The sequence below is a fragment of the Nanorana parkeri genome, unplaced genomic scaffold (assembly GCF_000935625.1).
Source record: "Nanorana parkeri isolate BGI_ZX_2015 unplaced genomic scaffold, ASM93562v1 scaffold686, whole genome shotgun sequence".
Lineage (NCBI taxonomy): Eukaryota > Metazoa > Chordata > Amphibia > Anura > Dicroglossidae > Nanorana > Nanorana parkeri.
In genome coordinates, this window is record NW_017306954.1 from 464,993 (window position 1) to 486,709 (window position 21,717).

The 21,717-nt window shown below is 47.7% G+C and overlaps 1 protein-coding gene across 1 annotated transcript; it reads right to left on the bottom strand.

The window, feature by feature from the left end:
* Nucleotides 1–1,040: 1,040 nt before the first annotated feature.
* On the bottom strand, nucleotides 1,041–20,926 carry EGR3 (early growth response 3). Its single transcript, XM_018563695.1, has 2 exons — nucleotides 20,721–20,926; nucleotides 1,041–2,161 (listed from the first exon to the last, which is right to left on the bottom strand). The coding sequence occupies exons 1-2, from the start codon at nucleotides 20,869–20,871 to the stop codon at nucleotides 1,167–1,169; spliced, it is 1,146 nt and encodes a 381-aa protein (XP_018419197.1). The 5' UTR covers nucleotides 20,872–20,926; the 3' UTR covers nucleotides 1,041–1,166.
* Between the last annotated feature and the right edge of the window lie 791 nt (nucleotides 20,927–21,717).

A 21,717-nucleotide genomic window follows, 5' to 3' on the forward strand; every position in this document is an offset into this window, starting at 1 on the left:
GCGTGTACGGGAGAGAAAAAGACTGAGAGGAGGGGGATGGAAAAGCAAGAGAATAAAAAAAACAAACCACAAAGAACTGAATGTGTGAAGATAAGATGTGATACTATGTAGATGATGACTGAAGGAAGCGTAAGGGGAGAGGACATGGACAGCAGGCACATGAGGGTTTAACATTTGGACATAGCAGCAGAAGAATATTTTTTGCCATAGCAGCAAATTGTGACCCTGCCTCAAACTTTAAGGATTCAGCTATTGCTTAAATCCAAAGTACCCTGAGACCCGTGTGCCCCCAATTTCTCATCTTTCCAGCACATAGATTACAATTAGGAGTGTAGATTGAGGCTGTACAAGTCATGTGGTTTTGGTGGAGGGAAGCAAAGATGTTCAGCATAAGAGGTGATCTGCAGGTAAAACGGTGCTGTAAAGCTGGCCACACGTCATGTTTGTTCTTAAATGTGATCGTTTTATGAAACAGTGGTAAGATGTTTTCTTCCATTGACCCCACACACGGCACTTTATACTTCTCTTTGATTAGATTTGTGTGGTGATGACATTTAAAACTGCATGATGTCACTCTCTTCTATTTCATTTACTGAGCCACTTGTACCCAAACATCTTTAACAACCCGATCATTCAAGATAGGATTTATTTTGTCTACCATCCAATCCAACCATCCAATGTGTAGTCCTATCCAATCTTTCCCCTCAAACTATCCCAGGGGTTTCATCTGATCGTATTTGTAACAAACAAATGTGGCCACAAGCACTACAATAAGCATAAGAGGTGATCAGATAAAGAAGAGTACATGCAAATGATAATCATGTGTGGCCAGCTTTAGAGAAAGGTTTTCAAGGATGAGTTACCTAGAATGTCAAGGGAGGCTCGATGGTCTTTAGCAGGAGTGTAATGAATTCATGCTCCAAAATGGAACCTGAAGAAGGAGCAGTGGTGCCATGTGTGGTGGTTAGCTAGAAGGTTGAGTCGTGCTCTGCAGATCATGGGCAGTAAACATGTTAAGGAAGACATACATTGCAGGTCTCCCTTACTTGAGTAATAATCAGTACAAAGGATAATGGTCTGCAGAGCAACATTTCACAAAGATGGTAGGTACGATACATAATGCATTCTCCTTCAGCCCCTGGAACTAAGTCCATCCAGTTATAAACTCAGGCACATGTGGTAACAGCTGGTGCCCCAGAAACTGATGGTGAGCAGCCTGCCTTTTCACCACCTTTCTTGTCCTTCTGTTTAAGGTGTATCTTGGCGTGCCGTTTTCTCTCATCGCTGCGTGCAAACTTGCGTCCACAGAAGTCACAGGCGAAGGGCTTCTCTCCTGTGTGAGTACGGATGTGGGTAGTCAGGTGGTCAGATCGGCTAAAGCTCCGCATGCATATACGACATTGAAAGGGCTTGTGTCCAGTGTGAATACGCAGGTGACGGGTCAGCTCATCAGAGCGTGAAAAGCGCCTATCACAGCCCTCAGCCGGACAAGCATGGGGCCTTTCATGGAGTGGCGTCTTGCTAGGACGGTTTGGGTATTTCCTTGGGCGGATTGGTTTAAGAGTAAGTGGGGGTTGATGGCTCATGCCCCCAAAGCTTGGCAAGACTTGCTTCTCTTTGAATGCTTTGATGGTTTCCAGAGGGGTGATGGGTGGTGGATTAACCCGCATGGCCTCCATGTTTTGGAAGGGCTTTTGATCTACTGTGGGTATCTCAGTGTTGTGGTGAAACAAGTTGTAGTCTGGTATCATAGGAAAAACACTAGAGTCTAAGCTCTGTTTGGTAGATGAGTAGTCTTGGGAGGAGTAGGGGGTCATACCGCCTCCTTGGAAGCTCACCTGATCATGATACAGGTCCCCACAACTAGAATAAGGTGGAAGACTGTGGAACATTGACTCCACATCACTTTGCGTTTGACCCATGATGCCACCATTCCCTCCACTACTTCCTCCCCCACCTGCACCGGTGGCTTGGGATGTTGGCACACCAAGGATGCCTGCGCTCATCAAGCTTATTATATTTTCTTGGCACCAGTTGGAGGGGGAGTCAAAGGAGAACTTGCCCAGGTAGGTGACAGTCTTATTACCCGGCTGGAATGTACCTGTATATGAGAGATCCTGGGAATTCTTGTCGTTAGCCAGGCCTAAGTCCATAACGTTATCTAGAGGGTAATAAAGAGAGAGAGAGAGGAAGTAAAATACACTGCTTGTTTCAATCAAATCTTGTTTCCAAAAATCTTGTATAAACAAGTACACTGTATATTCCAGGAAACACATACTGTATAAAATCTCCAAACAGGGAAAGAGATTTCATCTTGGTGATAGTCACATACAAAGCCGCATATTGTTGTACCATGGTAGACATCAACTGACACAGAAAATTGGTAACAATACAGGTTTGGATGAAACTATTACTAACAATGCATGTACAGTGGTACCTCGGTTCACGAACGCTTCTGTTCGCGAACAGGGAGTTTGTCAGAATTTTGCTTCCGTTCATGAACTCCGCATCGGGTGACGAACACAAGCGCGGCCATCTTCCCCGCTATGACATGGTCATGGCTTCCTCTAGTCGAGATCGCGGTCTGATGACAGTTTGATTCGGTTCACGACCAACTCGGTTCGCGACCAGAATAGTGGAACAAATTAAGTTCGTGTACCGAGGTACCACTGTATTAGTGATACCTCCGTTGTATGAATCGTTGTATGACTTAAGTTCGTGAACCGAGGTACCACTGTACATTTATATGTTATTCCTGTGCCATAGACAGCCATCATCTTTTCCACATCTGTCTAAATTTCACATAGCGAGCAACAAAGTTCTAAATCAGGGGTGTCAAACTCAATTCAATCGTGGGCCGCATTAACATAATGGTTGCCCTCAAAGGGTCTGTAAGACTATATAAATGTATCTAATCATCATAATTGGCTCTGCATTCCATTATCACTGGTTTTAGTAATAACGTAATACCTAGATCTGAAAGTAGAAGTCTAGGAAATGGCCTGGTGGGCCGGATTCGGCCCCTGGGCCTTGAGTTTGACACATGTGGTCTAAATGGTAAAGTGCCACAACCCTTAGTATGAGTTCCTTCTCACATATCGTACATAGTTGGTGACGGCACAGTGTAATTGCCATAATACAATTTTCTGTAGATAAGTGTTCACCGAACTATGTTACATGACAGGGACTGTCTCTTACTGTACTGGGATCGCTGAAGGCTTAAGGCTAGGTTCACACCTGGGGGATCTGTGCCCGCGTGGCAATCATGCACAAAACCATACGGATCGCGGTCACAGAATCGCCCACCACTGCCGATCACGCTGTCTGGACCATTATTTTTCGAATGGCACCCCAGTCGCACCGGGCAGATCCCACTACGATATCGCCTGTGCAAAAAGCAGCGCATTGCGTGTCGCAAAAAACAGTACTTGTACCTTCTTTTAGCAATTGCCACTCGGCTGTAACCCCATTGAAATCAATGGGGATGTGTAGCAATCGCTGTGTGCAATTGTACACGATCGCGCGGTCCCGGACATATAGTACAGGCAGTATGGAAACACAGCTTGCATGGACTTGTATATGTTCCAGTGGACATTTTGGAGAAGACAGCGGAGCCAATGGATGCTGGCAATGTAGGCAGTTGGGACGTGTAGTCATTTTTAACAGTACAGGCGGCACTGGCATGTTGCGGAGGTTGTGATAATATTACACATATCTTGAAAAACTCATATTGGACCTTTCAGGTACCAACCCACACAAAATGCCTTACTATATAAAAACAATTGATATTTATTATTACAAATCAATATGATTTGTAGTTTTTGTAACTTTTATTTATAAGGATGACATGGTGACGTGAAATGCAATACACACACACAAGAGATGTTTTACTGAGCACCTAGCAGAATCCTATACTCGCCCTGGGGTCGCCCATCCGGGGATGTCTTTAACCGATCAGGAATTAATCGGTGTGCACTCTCCACATGCAATCAATGCAAATGCTCCGGAGGAAGCGATATATTCCGCAAAAGGCGCAGAGCATATCCCATCTCAGAATATTTCTGGTATTGAGAGTATATGTTACAATCTAATAGGGCTGTGGAAATTAAAGATTCATTTCTCGATTAATCGTTAAACTTTTTGATCGATGAAAATTATTTTGATCGCTAATGAAAACACAGAGTTTGCCCAAGAAACTTTCTGCACGAGCGCCAGCCAAGGCATTGGCCTATACACATACAGCACAGCAATGAAGTAATAAAATGATTAATAACGTGTTGGATTAGTGTGATCCTAGTTCATTGTATTACTTCATTGCTGTGCTGTATGTGTATAGGCCAATGTAGTTGGATCTGTATGTGCGTTATAATTAATCGAATTAATCGATTAATAAAAAATTTGATTAATCGAACATGAACATTTTAATCATTACCAGCCCTACAATCTAACAAACTATGAGTTTTTCAAGATTTGGTGAGTAAGGATTTTTGTGGATATGGTACCCCCCAGTATCCCTGAACTGGTATACAATATGTTACATTTAAAGGAGAACTATGAGGTGAGTGATTTCCACTCACCTCATAGTTCTAAGCCGACCTGTGACAATGAGACTGTCACAGGTCGGCTCAGTAGATCGGGAGGTGAGGGAACACATACCGGGTTCACTCACCTCTCGATCCTGTCACGGCTCTCTGCCATGACAGGGGAGGGGCTGGATTCCCCTCTCCCCGCTCCGATCTGCCAGCGCTGACTGGCGGAACGGACGGGGGAGGGGGCGGGTACAGCTGGCTCTGCCTCTAGGTAGGCAGAGCCAGCTGTCACTCACGCAGCTGGGCGGATCCCGTCATCTAAGTCGGGATCCGCTCCAGGTGCGGCGTCTCAGTATACCGCGAGCTGTAGCTCGCGGTATACTGAGCTTAGGGTGACGGGAGGACGCTAGTTTGTGTCCTCCCGTTACCCTAAGGAGAACTATGGGGAAAAACACTGACCCCATAGTTCTACTTTAATAATATTACACAGTTGACTGTCTTTGGATGGCATCAGTTTGAGATGTTTTTGGGATCATTCAAAATTCATTGACAGGTGCATTTGACCAGCAGTTGACTTCCTACTGACTTGCATTTGACTTAAGGTGCCCATACACTGCTCGATTCTCGTACGAGAATCGATCGTACGAGAATCGAGCAGCGTGAACGAAGACGTGCGACCGTTTCTACTGTACGGTCGCACGTCTTGTCTAAGGAGCATGTTAGAAAACCAGCCAAAAATCGTACGATTTTCGGCTGGTTTGAACGGTGCTCGGGAGACAAATGCCGAACGGGCTGGTGTGCGCACGCTCACACTGCCCGTTCAGCAATGCGGTCATCGGAAGCCCGCCCCTCAGGGGGGCGGGCTTGCGATGATCGAGAGTGCGATCTGCCTGTCCAAGATGGGCAGATCGTACGTTTTTTTCATCACTTTACAACCATCGCAAGACTAAGGTCTTGCGATGGTTGTGCAGTGTATGGCCACCTTTACATAGACTTGTAAGGGAATGCCAAACCCATCTGACGAGAGCTGAAGCCTGTTGGCACAGACAAAATCTGTAGCATATCAGTGTACACGGTACAAGCTTGTAAAAAGGATCGCTTGTAGGCGGCATGGTGGATTTACCATATCGTAAACTACATTGTTTCCTTCTCATACCTGTGGTTGTCTCTGAGCTGGTTAGATTGTGTGCTTACAGCAGGTAGTTGCACTTAGTGTCAACAGAAGTAATACATTTCCAGCAATCCTATGAAACTAAACTCTGCTATCTCTAATGAGAGCTCTGCAAACATTTTTTCCGGCACTCACAGAGTTACTGAGCTTTAATGCATCTCCATAGCACCACATGTCAGAGAAAATCTGCAGTTATGGGTAATTCAGAAACAGCACAAAGAAGGAGCCGTACCACTTCAGATACAAAAGGCTCGCAGGATAAATCTCTGCAAAGATGTGGGCTTGTGGTAGAGGAAGTGGCTTAGGTGGCCTCCTCAGAGGGACTGACCCAGGAAAAGTGTATTGCCCCGTTATTGAATGTTTCACTGGGTGTGTATATACAGTAAGGTGTCACAAGTGTAGTGTGTATGTCCTTTAAGCTGGCCATACACCTTCAGGTTTCATGAGCAAGAGAGATCAATTGATTCTAAACAGCGTTGATGAAGGAATCTCCTCTGCCAGCAGCCGGTGAAACATGAAGCCGGAGTTGTGACTTCTCTAGTTTCATGCTTGTTCTTGGTTTGTAACTCAGCATATAGACTCCAGGTAACCAGGTTAGTAGCATTTTCCAAAGAAGGTCAGCAATGGCACCCTCCTTATTTCTCTCAGTACAGGTTTCCTTTAAAGGGACCCGTCGATCGCCAAAGATATTGCAACTGTTCCCTGCAGTGGTATTATAACCACCATTCTGGCAGCCTATGTCTCTTACCATTGCTCCATTCCAGAGCTGAAGACTCCATCGGAATCTTCAGGGCTGGTGCACACAGTGTCGAATGCTGTGGATTCTGATGGAGGCTGCAGTGCTGGAATGGGGCGAATGTAGGAGACATAGGCCACAAAAGAGGTGAGCATATTACAACCTTCAATTGTTATTTTCTAACTGACAGTGTTATTTTTGAATGGCAACAGAAAATACATATTTACTAGATATAAATGTTTACAATGTAAAATTGGATGAGATTTCGGGTCTACGTATACACAAATATGCTTAAGGTAGATAGAAACCCAATAAAACCCAACCCCTTAACCTTTCATATAATCTTTAAAGTGACACTAAACTCAGGAGTTATATCTAAAAAATACATTCAAGTTCCTTACCTAATAACAATGTATCTTATTTGTGTATCACTCGGCTGTAGATCCTCCAATCATCTCTGAATTGGTGCTGACACTGTCCTTCCTTCTGGAGGGGGGCTACTTCTGTCCCCCATGGTCCCTGTGAGTGTTGTAAAGTAGTCACCGCTCCAAGCTCGCCCCCCGGGATGGACTACAATCTCATGTTTAGTTTACTCATTTGTACTGATATTCAGTACAAAGGCAGGGTCAGCGCCAATTCAGAGATGATTGGAGGATCTACAGCCGAGTGATACACAAATAAGAGACATTGTTGTTCATAGTTAAGGGACTTGGGTGTATTTTTAGGATTAAAGACCTGAGTTTAGTGTCAGTTTAACACGGTAATGCCATTTCAAAAGTGATGTTCATTATGTGTAAAATCTGCAGCTTTCAATTTTTTCGCCAGGTCAACTCTTTGTTGACAAAGCTTATCTGGGCCAATCGCCATCCCCGTTTAAGCCAATCCCTTCTGACTTTACCTAAAGCCTCGGGGGGCATAACCCTTCCTGACCTACGGAAATACTATGTAGCTAGCCATCTGGTTCGCTTGGTCGACTGGTGCAGACATTCATCTACAAAACAATGGGTGCCCCTGGAGGAGTCCATGTCGCCCTATCTAATGGCTAGGGCGGCTTGGTGTCCCTCGACTCTCTCCCAATCGCTTCAGACCCACCCCCTGATTGGTACCACTCTCGCAGTGTGCTCGAAGGCATTTACCAGGTGGAAGCTGATTAATGAGGCTTCTCCACTCTACCCAATTATAGGTAACCCTGCCTTTCCACCGTTTAAATTGGCGTTTAAACAATTGAAGTTTAACCAGGGCGGTTGTAACTTCTTCCAGGGCGGTGGTATAAATTAAATTTAGTTTAACAAACAAGTTATTGACCGTACCACTTGTGAACCATAATTTAACCCAGGTTGGTAGTATAATTCAGTATAATTTATTTATCTTAATCTAAGTTAATTTAAATTATTTAATTTAACAAACAAGTTATTGAACAGGCCACTCGTGATCCACTAAACCCTAGAAAATAAAACTACAGTTAAATAATTAATCTTATATAATCCCTAATATACACTAAAAATAAAAATAAATAAATAATAAGGGTGGAATAAAATAATGTCTTCCATGAGTGGGTATGCAACCAGGTGCATGTCATGTGCAATGTATGCGTTCCTTGAACATGCGTTCGAGGGGGAATACAATTGTGCTAGATGTGAGCGAGTTGTCTGACAAATCTGCAGCTTTCATTTCAATCCCTGGTGATCCTGCCATTAATGTCCTTGTGCAGGCACTTCTTTTTATAGGGGGACAATGCTGTGCCCCTGTCTCCTGTGTTGTCACCCTTCAGTGGAGACTACAAGTGGCTATTTCAGCACACAATGTGCAGTCATGGTCTACAATTGTGAGTGAGAAATGCCATGCAGCAATTGCTGGAGTGGATGTAGACAGGAAATGGTGGCAACAAGGTTGCAGGAAATCAGCAGTACTGAGATGCAAAAAAAAAAGATTAAAACAGGTGAAAACTAGGAACGCACCAATACTAGTATCAATATCGGTGTCGATACAGAGTATTTGGGCAAGTACTCATACTTGCCCAAATGCTCCAATACCTTCCCCGATCCCGGAACTTCTGGTCAGAGGGAGATTTGCGCCGACCGACAGGGCCGCGAGGGAACATGGATCCGGCTTCCCGGCCAATCAGGAAGCAGGGCAGCGGCTAATTGATTGGCCCGGCTTCCCAGCCAATCAGCATCGAGCCAGCTGAACAGCGTGGAGCCGGCTTACCGGCCAATCCGAAAGCTGGGCATCAGATCCTAATTGCCCGGGAAGCCGGCTCCATAGTGATTGGCAGGGAAGCTGGCTTCCCAGCCAATCAATATCAAGCTGGCCAAACAGCAAGGAGCCGGCTTCCTGGGCAATCAAGAAGCCAGGCGGCAGATAATGACCCGCTGCCCGGCTTCCTGATTGCCCGAGAAGCCGGCTCCATGCTTGCGGAAATAGCGGTATCGGTGCGTCCCTAGTGAAAACAGTATTTTATAAATAAAGCGCAGCAATTGTTATTGATACACAGCGCTTTTATTTTTTCATTCGCTTCAACAACCACTGTAATAAAAAGATTATATATTATTTTAAATATCAAAATACATTTTCTGTCACTTTTTTCACACGTTGTTGTTTTGTGCTTTTTCCAAATGCTGGTTACAAATGTACTAATGGGCTCAGCGGGAACATAATCCCTACATATCTTACATGGAGCGCTCATTAATATTTATCTTACCATGCTCTGTACACAGCCATGTCTATGAGAACCTAATCGCAGACAATCAAACATGGAATATATTGCAGCTTACCAAACTTTCCTGTCCTAGGGTGACAACGATCACTCACTATAGTGCATCTAATGAGGAGAAGCGCTGTCACTCTAGGTTGCTGTCCTGATTTGGACTACAAACACCTCCTCATCTCCATTACATAAGGATAAGGTGTCCTGTAGCTCACAGAAGATAGCTGGTAAAGCTGATTTATTATTTGAGGTATCAGATCAGTGCACAGGTAGTAGCACAGACACACGAGTTATGGCAGGACTGACCGGCAGGGGCGTCCCGAGGCTGGGTGTCCCCCGGAGCGGAGATCAGATGACACCCCGACGTGACGTCATCGAGCATGCGCCGTCATCTAATTGACGCCTGCTGGCGGCCATCTTAGTGATGGACGCCAGCAGAGAGGGGAGGGGACGTTCACCCGGCGGAGTGAGGTATGCCGCTGGGTCCCCTCCTCTCTCCTGAAACTGTCGGGCTCTCGGTCCATGACCGAGTGCCCGACTTTTTAGAGGGTGACACCAAAATGACAGTCAGTCATTTTGGTGTCACCCCTCCAATAGTTTCACCCGGGCGTGGGCCGCACCCCCCTTGTGACGCCACTGGCACAGACACACGAGTTATGGCAGGACTGACCGGTATTATTCTGTACTTGCAGAAAATGTACTTCGCTGGGAAAAAGATAACTAATAACTAGATAACTTCGCTGGGAAAAAAACACCATTAGTTTTAAAACAGTTTCTGTCTGCACCTGAAATGCATCCCAATGTATTCCTATGGTATTTCTGGGCTCTGCTCACACCAGAGCAGTCCGTTCCGATGCAGGGAAAAGGAAAGCTGCTATTTTTTCTGATCTGGAATGCAACAAAGCGCATGCAAATTCTCTACACAGGAACGCACTGTACTGCACCTGAAAGCCCATTTTAAGCAAAAAAAAATGCGTTGGAATGTGGTCAACAATGCACTGCATTTGCAGATCTGGTCCGGACATGGTGTGAACAAGCCTGTAGGCTGGCTCCTTCCCCTTGCAGGGTCCTATGGAGTCACCATTGTGTGTGCTAGTAAGCTCTGTGTCTCCACAAATTATTATTATACAGGATTTATAGAGCGCTAACAGTTTGCGCAGGGCTGTATAATATAAGGAAGACATTACAATCACAACAAGGCACAGCAAGGCAAGACACTCCCCAACTCCCTTCTCCAAGCTAGTAAATGGACGACTGCTCTGTCCCTTGTGAGCATGTACTGGACAGGAAGTTCAGGGAAGCTGAGCTGAGAGAGTTGGAGCTGTTCAGAAACATTATTGGGTAAAAAAGATTGAGCGTTTAATACTACTTTAAACTGAAATAATGGCCCGAAAGTTATTCTATGTGTGGGGATGTCTCAGATATAATTCAGGTTTATGTATGTGTGGGCATCTAACTAATATGTACATTTAATTTTATATATATATATTATTTGATTTGATTTTTTTTTGTATCATGTTACATTTTGTAACTATTTTCTATCTGTTACTATTAAACGGGCTGTTACTGATAGTGACAAGTACGGTTTTTAGAGACACCATGGATCTTTTAGGCCCCTGATGTCTCCTCTGCCACTAATGGAAGAAGATTGGGGATCTATAATACCTGATCTGCTTGTATACCCGGACACTACACTCCCGGACACTACACTCCCAGCACTACACTCCTACACTCCCACAAGTGACAGATGTAAATCTGGAAGAGCTTTTCCTGAGGTCAGATAGAGGAAGTAAATCGGTTGGAGAATGTCTATCGTTTCCAATGGGGACGTAGCATGTCTGGTTCATTAAGATCATTATAAAGTAATTTTAAAACGATTCTTAATGAGATTGTTAATTGTGATAATGATTTAAATTGGATATAAAAATGTGGGAAATCAACAGAAATGGCTTATAAATATGACCGAAAATTCAAACTGATTTTGCAGAAAATAATGCAGATTTGATAGGTGTGTCATCAGCGTACATCTCATATTACAACTGATGTGTATGCAGGGCCGGACTTACTCACTGTGCTGCCCCAATGCCAGGTTCCTCAATGCGCCCCCCTGTATGCAGGCTGCATGCCAGTGATCTCTGGGACATCCAGAGATCACTTGTACAAAACAAGCGGTGGCTTCTACGCTGTACATTTAACCCTGCTTGCCCAAAGCAGAGCTAAATGTAGCAAACAACTACCCGCCCGGCACCCAGAACATCATGTCCCGCGCATCGGGAGATAGGAATTCCACACCCCTGCTGCCCCTCTACTCCCTGCTGCTCCAAGGCCGGTCCTTGGCTGGCCTTGTGGTAAATCTGGCCCTGTGTGTATGCATGCGCCCAGCTTGGGTTGCCCTTTGACCTGACATCCACATGGCATATAGACAACTCTCTGGCCTTTTCTGATGGGGACAATTTTTTATTCACTTGGAAATTGATTAATTGTGAGCAGAACAATCATATTAAACATAAGCATGCAGGCACACAAACCTAAAGAAAATGCTCCACTAAAATCAGTGGGGTGGGCAGCAAGTCACTGTGGTCCGTCTTGGAACTGATAGTAAATAAAGAAGCAGAAAAAAAACTACAATTTGTACATTTCACTTTTTCTTGTTTAACCCCTTGCTGAGCGCGGTGTTACACCCCCTTCCTGGCCAGGCCATTTTTCAGTGTTCAGCGCTGCAGTACTTTGACTGACATTTATTCCGTCATGCAACGCTGTACTGACATGAATTTTATACCATTTTTATGGGGACACACAGAGCTTTCTTTTGGTGGTATATAAGGAAAAATTACTGAAAATGTTGGGGGTTTTTTTTACATTATGTTAGGAAACAATTATTCTTACCCAATTTTTTTTCTTTTTGCAACTTTCATTTTTTTTTCCTATTTTTTTTTCACTTAACTTTATTGTTATCACATAGGGTGCTAAGAAACCCTCCTATGTGATAGCAAAGAGATGTGACAGGTCCTCTTTATGGAGACATCAGGGGTCTCCAAGACGCCTAATGTCACCTAGGACCCCCCTGAAGAAGCTGATGAAGCACAGATCTGCGTCATTAGCTTCTCTCCAGATTCTGAAGCTGGAGAGTGACAGAAGAATGCGGAAGTGATGTCATATACAACACTTTCGCATTCTGACAGCGGAGAGGGGACCGGAGGGAGTTGGTTTACCGATCTCCCTCTGATCCCCTATCACAGAGCCACCATGCTGGTCCTGGGCACAGCGGAGCTCGGGACCAGTGGAAGGGGGGGCGCACAAACGGCATGTTATACAAGCAATCCGCTGGCTCCATAGCCGGCGGATCGCTTGTATGTAAACAGGCATCTCTGCCTGTTTTTAAACTTAGGCAGTTTCCCGCTCGCTCATGGGAGTGGGCGGGGCCAACAGGCCATCTTTAGACAGCCACTCAGATGCAGGAAGCTCCAGGCTGGCCGTCTTTTTACAACGGCCAACCGGGAGGCGGTTAAAGTGTAAAATTGGGAGGAGGAAAAAGTTACTCTGAATTTTCGCTTGATTTGAGTTTGAGAATTGGTTTCATTTTATGCTATTTCCATATTTATTTATTTAGGGCCTTCCGAATGAGCTTTGCATTTCCCCTATTGACAGCCCATGCAGGGCAATGTCTGGGATCACTGTGTGCAGCAGCTCCTAAGAAGGAAGGACAATGGGGGGAATTAACAGAGTGGCATGAGGCCTGTGCTGCTCTCTAAAGCTGGCCATGCACCTTACAATTGTCGGTCAACTTTTTTTTTACTTGTCCCGTCATCGCACCTTTGTTCAATTTCCGCTCATTTAGCCCATCATGCACAGACCAATGCAGACTTTGATAATCGTTCGTCAGCAATACTAACTGGCCCGAATTTCGTCGATCGACAGAACAGATTTTCGTTTGTGCATCTGCAGTGTTCATGTTGCGATTTTTGTTGTATGAAAACGCCACTAATCTGGAATGTAGTTTTGGAATTTTGAGTTTTTCTGAAAGCATTTGACTTTCTTCTTCTTCCTTTGACTCTCCCTAAAGGTGCCCATACACTGTGCGATTATCGCACGATAATCGCGGGAAATCCCGCGATCGTACGATAATCGCAAAGTGTATGGAAGGTGTGCGACCGTTTTTACTGTACGGTCACACGTCTTTGTCTAAGGAGCATGCTAGAAAACCAGCCGAGAATCGTACGATTGCCCGTACACTGCCCGTTCAGCATTGCGGTCATCGGAAGCCCGCCCCTCAGGGGGGCTTCCGATGATCGCAAGTACGATCTGCCTGTCCAAGGTGGGCAGATCGTACGTTTTTTTAATGACTTTACAACCATCGCAAGACTAAGGTCTTGCGATGGTTGTAAAGTGTATGGCCACCTTAATGCTGGATATACACTTCAGTTGACAGTTGAATGCACATGTACAATTCAGCCATTGGAAAACGTTGACCAGGCACAGGTACAAAACAGGAATATTTAGATAACTCATATATACAGTATATATATCAGGGCTGAACAAATCGCAGGAACCGGGAGGCCAATGCTGCTTAAAAAATACAAAAATGTTGCTTAAAAATTACAGCTGCACCTATTTTTTTTAACTAAACTAAATCATAAAAATACTTTGAAGAACCTGAACTATTAGCATCAATGTATCTTATTTGTGTATCGCTCGGCTGTAGATCCTCCAATCATCTCTGAATTGGTGCTGACACTGTCCTTCCTTCTGGAGGGGGGCTACTTCAGTTCCCCATGGTCCCTGTGTGTGTTGTAAAGTAGTCACCGCTCCAAGATCACTCCTGGGATGGACTACAATCTCAATACGAATTAGTAAACTAAAGATGAGATTGTAGTCCATTCCGGGAGCGAGTTTGGAGCGGTGACTACTTTACAACACACACATGGACCATGGGGACAGCAGTAGCCCCCCTCCAGAAGGAAGGACAGTGTCAGCAACAATTCAGAGATGATTGGAGGATCTACAGCCGAGTGATACACAAATAAGATACATTGGGGGGAATTTATCAAAACTGGAGCAGATTTGCACTGCAGCCAGTTAGTTTCTCTGTCTCATTTTCAAATCTTACCTGAGCAAACTGAAGGGAGATGCTGATTGGTTGCCATGGGCAACTGCTCCAGATTCTGTTTGCTCCAGTTTTGATAAATTTCTGCCATTGCTGTTCATTGTTAAGGGACTAGAATATATTTTTAGTGTCAGTGTCACTTTAAGTGGAGTGTCACTTTAAGGTTTCTTCTAGTTGTTGTCAATGGAACTGGCTCCTGGATTGGACAGACCGGCTCCTAAATTCCATATTAATCTGTCCACCACAATCTATATTATTGTCTAGGATAGTGGTGGACATCAGCAGCACCGGCTTGCTTGGAGAACAGCAGTAAGTAGATAAAACATTCAAATCCGTCTATGCCGGGAATGGTCTGCTGGTGTGCCATAGCCAACAGTGTGTTGCGCATCCCCTGCTCTCCATACGGTGTTTGTAGACCATATAGGTTATCTCTGAGCTTGATGAAGGGGAACCCTGTGTGGCCCCAGAAAGCTCTTGCATATGAGGGACAGCATTCCTAAATAAATGAACGCTTAGTTGCTGTAACTATCTTTGGTGTTCTGGTGACATTCTTCAAGTGTAGACCATATAGTTCATGCAATGCTCGAAGTGATGACACGGATGGCGCCATGTGTATCCAAAGATGTATGACCAGGTCACGCACATTTGTGACTTTGTGAGTGCTGGTGACCATCTCATATGGCCATGAGAGTGTCACCAGATCCAGCTGAAAAATGGTCAATGCTCATCTCATGTGTATGAACAGCCCGATACAGTCAGACAGAGAAGGACTAGAGTGTGTGGTAGGGAAGAAATCAGCATGTTTATTGTACTGCGTGAAGCAACTGCATCCACGAGACGCCTCAACACAGGGAGAACATCGTTCTTTCATCATTGGTGGGACCTGAACCCATGACACCAGTTCTACAACACTAAGCCTCCCACTCTGCTATGGAAAAGAGTAAAGTTCTAGTTACTGCACACTGGTCTTATCCTGACATTTCTCTATGTGTGATTGCAGTGTGACCCAGTGACACATATATGTATTATTATTATTATTATTATTATACAGGATTTATATAGCGCCAACAGTTTGCGCAGCACTTTACAATATAAGGGAGACATTACAATTACAATACAATTCAAGACAGGATGGGAAGGAGGGCCCTGCCCCTGAGGGCTTACAATCTAATAAGGAGGGGGAAGTGACACATGAGGAGGGAGCTGTGTGGGGATGAATTGTTTGAGAACGAGATGGTTCAGTGGTTAGTTAGAGGTGGGATAGGCTTCCCTGAAGAGATGAGTCTTAAGGGAACGCCTAAAGGCAGTCAAGGTGGGCGACAGACGGACAGGTTGGGGTAAAGAATTCCAGAGGATGGGAGAGACTCTAGAGTAGTCTTGGAGGCGAGTATGGGAGGAGTTGATGAGGGAGCTGGAGAGCAGGAGGTCTTGGGAGGAGCGGAGGGGACGGTTAGGGTGATACTTTGAGACAAGGTTGGAGATATAGCCGGGGGCGGAGTTGTGGATGGTTTTGTAACTGATTGCTAATATTTTGAATTTTATCCTTTGGGCTATTGGAAGCCAGTGGAGGGATCGACAGAGGGGGCGGTGTATGGAAGCCAGTGGAGGGATTGGCAGAGGGAGGTTGCAGACACTGAGAGGTTGGTTAGGTGGATGAGTCTGGCAGCTGCATTCATGATAGACTGAAGGGGGGAGGAGCCTGTGTAGAGGAAGGCCAATGAGGAGGGAGTTGCAATAGTCAAGACGAGAGATAACAAGGGAGTGGATGAGTCATTTTGCTGTGTTATTGGTGAGGAAGGGGCGTATTTTGGAGATGAATACATATCAAGACTGCAGGATCAGCCTGTGTGCTGCCTATATACTGTGGCAGGTGCATCGCTTTGACAAAGTACAGTGCAGGAAACGATCAATCTATGAAATGTGAAATATAATGTGTCCTTTGCTGAGCTTCACGTATTGGTGGAGTTCTGTGTCCTTTGCTGAGCTACATGCACATGTACGTATTGGTGGAGTTCTGTGTATTTGCTGAGCTACATGCACATGCATTGGTGGAGTTCGCTGAACTTTGGGATATCTGCCTCCTCCTGGTACCCTGTGCTGTGCTCGGGGCTGGGAAGCATTGCCCGCGGGAGTTTCTCTCTCACTTGCTGTGGAGAGTTTGTTTTGCCATCTGGGGCACTCGGGGAGGACTGGGGCACTCGGGGAGGATTGGGACACTCGGGGAGGATTGGGATACTCGGGGAGGATTGGGATACTCGGGAGGATAGGGGCACTCGGGGAGTATTGGGATACTCGGGGAGGATTGGGGCACTCGGGAGGATTGGGGCACTCGGGGAGGATAGGGACACTCGGGGAGGATTGGGATACTCGGGGAGGATTGGGATACTCGGGAGGATAGGGGCACTCGGGGAGTATTGGGATACTCGGGGAGGATTGGGGCACTCGGGAGGATTGGGGCACTCGGGGAGGATAGGGACACTCGGGGAGGATTGGGATACTCGGGGAGGATTGGGATACTCGGGAGGATAGGGGCACTCGGGGAGTATTGGGATACTCGGGGAGGATTGGGGCACTCGGGAGGATTGGGGCACTCGGGGAGGATAGGGACACTCGGGGAGGATTGGGATACTCGGGGAGGATTGGGATACTCGGGAGGATAGGGGCACTCGGGGAGTATTGGGATACTCGGGGAGGATTGGGGCACTCGGGAGGATTGGGGCACTCGGGGAGGATAGGGACACTCGGGGAGGATTGGGATACTCGGGGAGGATTGGGATACTCGGGAGGATAGGGGCACTCGGGGAGTATTGGGATACTCGGGGAGGATTGGGGCACTCGGGAGGATTGGGGCACTCGGGGAGGATAGGGACACTCGGGGAGGATTGGGATACTCGGGGAGGATTGGGATACTCGGGAGGATAGGGGCACTCGGGGAGTATTGGGATACTCGGGGAGGATTGGGGCACTCGGGAGGATTGGGGCACTCGGGGAGGATAGGGACACTCGGGGAGGATTGGGATACTCGGGGAGGATTGGGATACTCGGGAGGATAGGGGCACTCGGGGAGTATTGGGATACTCGGGGAGGATTGGGGCACTCGGGAGGATTGGGGCACTCGGGGAGGATAGGGACACTCGGGGAGGATTGGGATACTCGGGGAGGATTGGGATACTCGGGAGGATAGGGGCACTCGGGGAGTATTGGGATACTCGGGGAGGATTGGGGCACTCGGGAGGATTGGGGCACTCGGGGAGGATAGGGACACTCGGGGAGGATTGGGATACTCGGGGAGGATTGGGATACTCGGGAGGATAGGGGCACTCGGGGAGTATTGGGATACTCGGGGAGGATTGGGGCACTCGGGAGGATTGGGGCACTCGGGGAGGATAGGGACACTCGGGGAGGATTGGGATACTCGGGGAGGATTGGGATACTCGGGAGGATAGGGGCACTCGGGGAGTATTGGGATACTCGGGGAGGATTGGGGCACTCGGGAGGATTGGGGCACTCGGGGAGGATAGGGACACTCGGGGAGGATTGGGATACTCGGGGAGGATTGGGATACTCGGGAGGATAGGGGCACTCGGGGAGTATTGGGATACTCGGGGAGGATTGGGGCACTCGGGAGGATTGGGGCACTCGGGGAGGATAGGGACACTCGGGGAGGATTGGGATACTCGGGGAGGATTGGGATACTCGGGAGGATAGGGGCACTCGGGGAGTATTGGGATACTCGGGGAGGATTGGGGCACTCGGGAGGATTGGGGCACTCGGGGAGGATAGGGACACTCGGGGAGGATTGGGATACTCGGGGAGGATTGGGATACTCGGGAGGATAGGGGCACTCGGGGAGTATTGGGATACTCGGGGAGGATTGGGGCACTCGGGAGGATTGGGGCACTCGGGGAGGATAGGGACACTCGGGGAGGATTGGGATACTCGGGGAGGATTGGGATACTCGGGAGGATAGGGGCACTCGGGGAGTATTGGGATACTCGGGGAGGATTGGGGCACTCGGGAGGATTGGGGCACTCGGGGAGGATAGGGACACTCGGGGAGGATTGGGATACTCGGGGAGGATTGGGATACTCGGGAGGATAGGGGCACTCGGGGAGTATTGGGATACTCGGGGAGGATTGGGGCACTCGGGAGGATTGGGGCACTCGGGGAGGATAGGGACACTCGGGGAGGATTGGGATACTCGGGGAGGATTGGGATACTCGGGAGGATAGGGGCACTCGGGGAGTATTGGGATACTCGGGGAGGATTGGGGCACTCGGGAGGATTGGGGCACTCGGGGAGGATAGGGACACTCGGGGAGGATTGGGATACTCGGGGAGGATTGGGATACTCGGGAGGATAGGGGCACTCGGGGAGTATTGGGATACTCGGGGAGGATTGGGGCACTCGGGAGGATTGGGGCACTCGGGGAGGATAGGGACACTCGGGGAGGATTGGGATACTCGGGGAGGATTGGGATACTCGGGGAGGATTGGGATACTCGGGGAGGATTGGGGCACTCGGGAGGATTGGGGCACTCGGGGAGGATTAGGATACTTTGTTGTAATTGAAGTCTCAGCCTGCTGGATATGAATCCATTCTGTTGCGTCCCTCTAAAGTGCTTACAGCTGACTTGTAACGAAGCCGTTCGGACCCTTTGGATAGGAAGAGCTGTAGATGACTCCGCAACCATATTTAAAGACTTCCTTCCCCCACAATGTGACGTTTTCAGCGTCTGAAGGGGAATTGTGCAGCTGTCACAGCCATGGAGCACTCTGGAGATGGGTTACCTCTAGTGGTCGGGGTACCCGGGTATCAGATATAGGGGTTACCTTGTATTTGGGACATCACAATGCGCAGGGTCAGGGGCTGACACTCTGGATTGGTTATCTGTGAGCGCAATAAACTCAGAGAGAGGGACCGGGGCATAATCTGTAACATTACATGTCATACATCCAACAAATCAATGAGAGGAGGAGGATGTCTCCATGACATTCCTGAATCCTGGAGGCAGTGACCAGGAATGTCTATAGTAGCCAATGGGTGACTCGCAGGTAACATTCCGACACAGAACAAAACTTGACGATGATACAATGTAACGTGTATGGCAGAGCTGAACCTCAATGCATCCTCAATGCCGGGGACACAATACATGGAATGTCCTTCATTGTTTACTTTCCAACACTCCATTCATAATGTATGAACATCCGACATTGGCACCTCTGCCCATCGCTGGTACCTCTGCCCATCACTGGGACCTCTGCCCATCACTGACACAAGGTACCCATCACAGGGACCTCTGCCCATCACTGGGATCTCTGCCCATCACTGGCACCTCTGCCCATCACTGGGACCTCTGCCCTACATTGACACCTCTGCCCATCACTGGGACCTCTGCCCTACATTGGCACCTCTGCCCATCACTGGGACCTCTGCCCTACATTGACACCTCTGCCCATCACTGGCACCTCTGCCTGCCCATTACTGACACCTCTGCCCATCACTGGAATCCCTGCCCATCACTGGCACCTCTGCCTGCCCATCACTGGCACCTCTGCCCATCCCTGGCACCTCTGCCCATCACTGGCACTTCTGCCTATCTCTAGCACCTCAAAACAGTGTCAGCTCTACCTATCACTGTCACGTCTACCGATCTCTGGCACCTACATGACTGCGACCTCTACCCATCACTGGCACCCATACCCATCAGTGTCACCTCTACCTATCATGTCACTCATACCCATCAGTTTCGACTCTACCTATAACTGGCACCTCTAACTATCTTTATCATATCTACCCATCACTGTCACCCATACCCATCACTGTCACCCATACCCATCACTGTCACCTCTACCCATCACTTTCAACCCATCAGTGTCACCTCTACCCATCAGTGTCACCCATACCCATCACTGTCACCTCTACCCATCACAGTCAACCCATCAGTGTCACCTCTACCCATCACTGTCACCCATACCCATCAGTGCCACCTCTAACTATCTCTATCATATCTATGTCACTGTCACCCATACCCATCACTGTCACCCATACCCATCACTGTCACCCAAACCTATCACTCTCCCCATTACCTATCACTGTCACCCATATCTATCACTGTCACCATTACCTATCACTGTCACCATTACCTATCACTGTCACCTGTACCTATCACTGTCACCCATACCTATCACTGCCACCCATACCTATCACTGCCACCCATACCTATCACTCTCACCTGTACCTATCACTGTCACCTGTACCTATCACTGTCACCCATACCTATCACTCTCACCTCTACCTATATCTGTCACCATTACCTATCACATATACCAAATCTGAAGTGACAGAGGACCCACAGTGACTGTGACATGATAAAACGCTTCCCAGGTTGAATGTCTGGCCACAATCAGCGTTTCATGCGGTTATAAGCTTTGCATCTCTTATGCTTTAAATCGCTCTTTAGCGTCACTTACCTGAAGACATGGCGGAGTAGTGCTGCTCGTTGCCCCCACCGGGGTAGATGGACAGAGCTCCTGACAGGTCTTGCCCCTCCTCGGCGTACAGACTGTCCGGTAGAAGCGATGTCATGTTCACCGGGAGTTTATCCAGCAGCTTTCCGGTCATAGCACCGGCCACAGCGGGGCAGGATGGGATCGCTGGTGGAGATACCCCACCTTCCAGAAAAGAGACGGACAAGTTCTGCGAGAGGGATCCCCAAAATCTGCCTATAATCAGAGCTCTGCCCCCCGTGTTATGTACCCCCGGACAGAGATCAGAGGGGGCACTGACTGTGCTCCATAGTGCAGATGGCCGTCACGTTTGCCCCATACATGTGCCCGATCCACCGGATTCACCGACAAGTAAGGGGTAGTAGTGAAATGGAGGAATGAAGGATGGAGCCGACGAAATCAGAAATGCTACCCCATAAGATGGTGGAATGTGCGATCTAGGCAAAAAATGAGAGAACAGGGGGCAAGTAGCGAACAGTGGCGTCTTCCATGTGCAGGCTGGAAGATCTGGGAAGGTGCATGAGATGTGCAACAGGTGAGGTGCCGCTGTCAGATCTACCCCAGGAGGAGGCAGGTAGATATTGTGGGGTGTATAGGGGCGCGGAGGGGTGTGGGTATTCGCCGTGCCCCGGGGGATGAAGAATAGAAGTGGGAGGAAAGAAGTCCGATCCCTCCAGGGAGGTGGCAAATGAATTATCTCTCTTCTCTCTCAATCTCGATGCTCTGTCAGGAGACTCCGGCTGCTTTTATCTCCGCCCGGGGAAGCTCCAGTGACGTAACTGTCCATATATGGACACACACTGACATGATGTCACAATGGAACCTCCTTACAATGGAACATTAGAGAGAAAGCAAGAAGCGGCTGCGGGCTGACCGACCTCATTGTATACATACAGCCCAGGATAGTTTTCTCACATAACTCAGACTTTACATGAAAGGTGCCTGAGACCCTGGCAGAGAT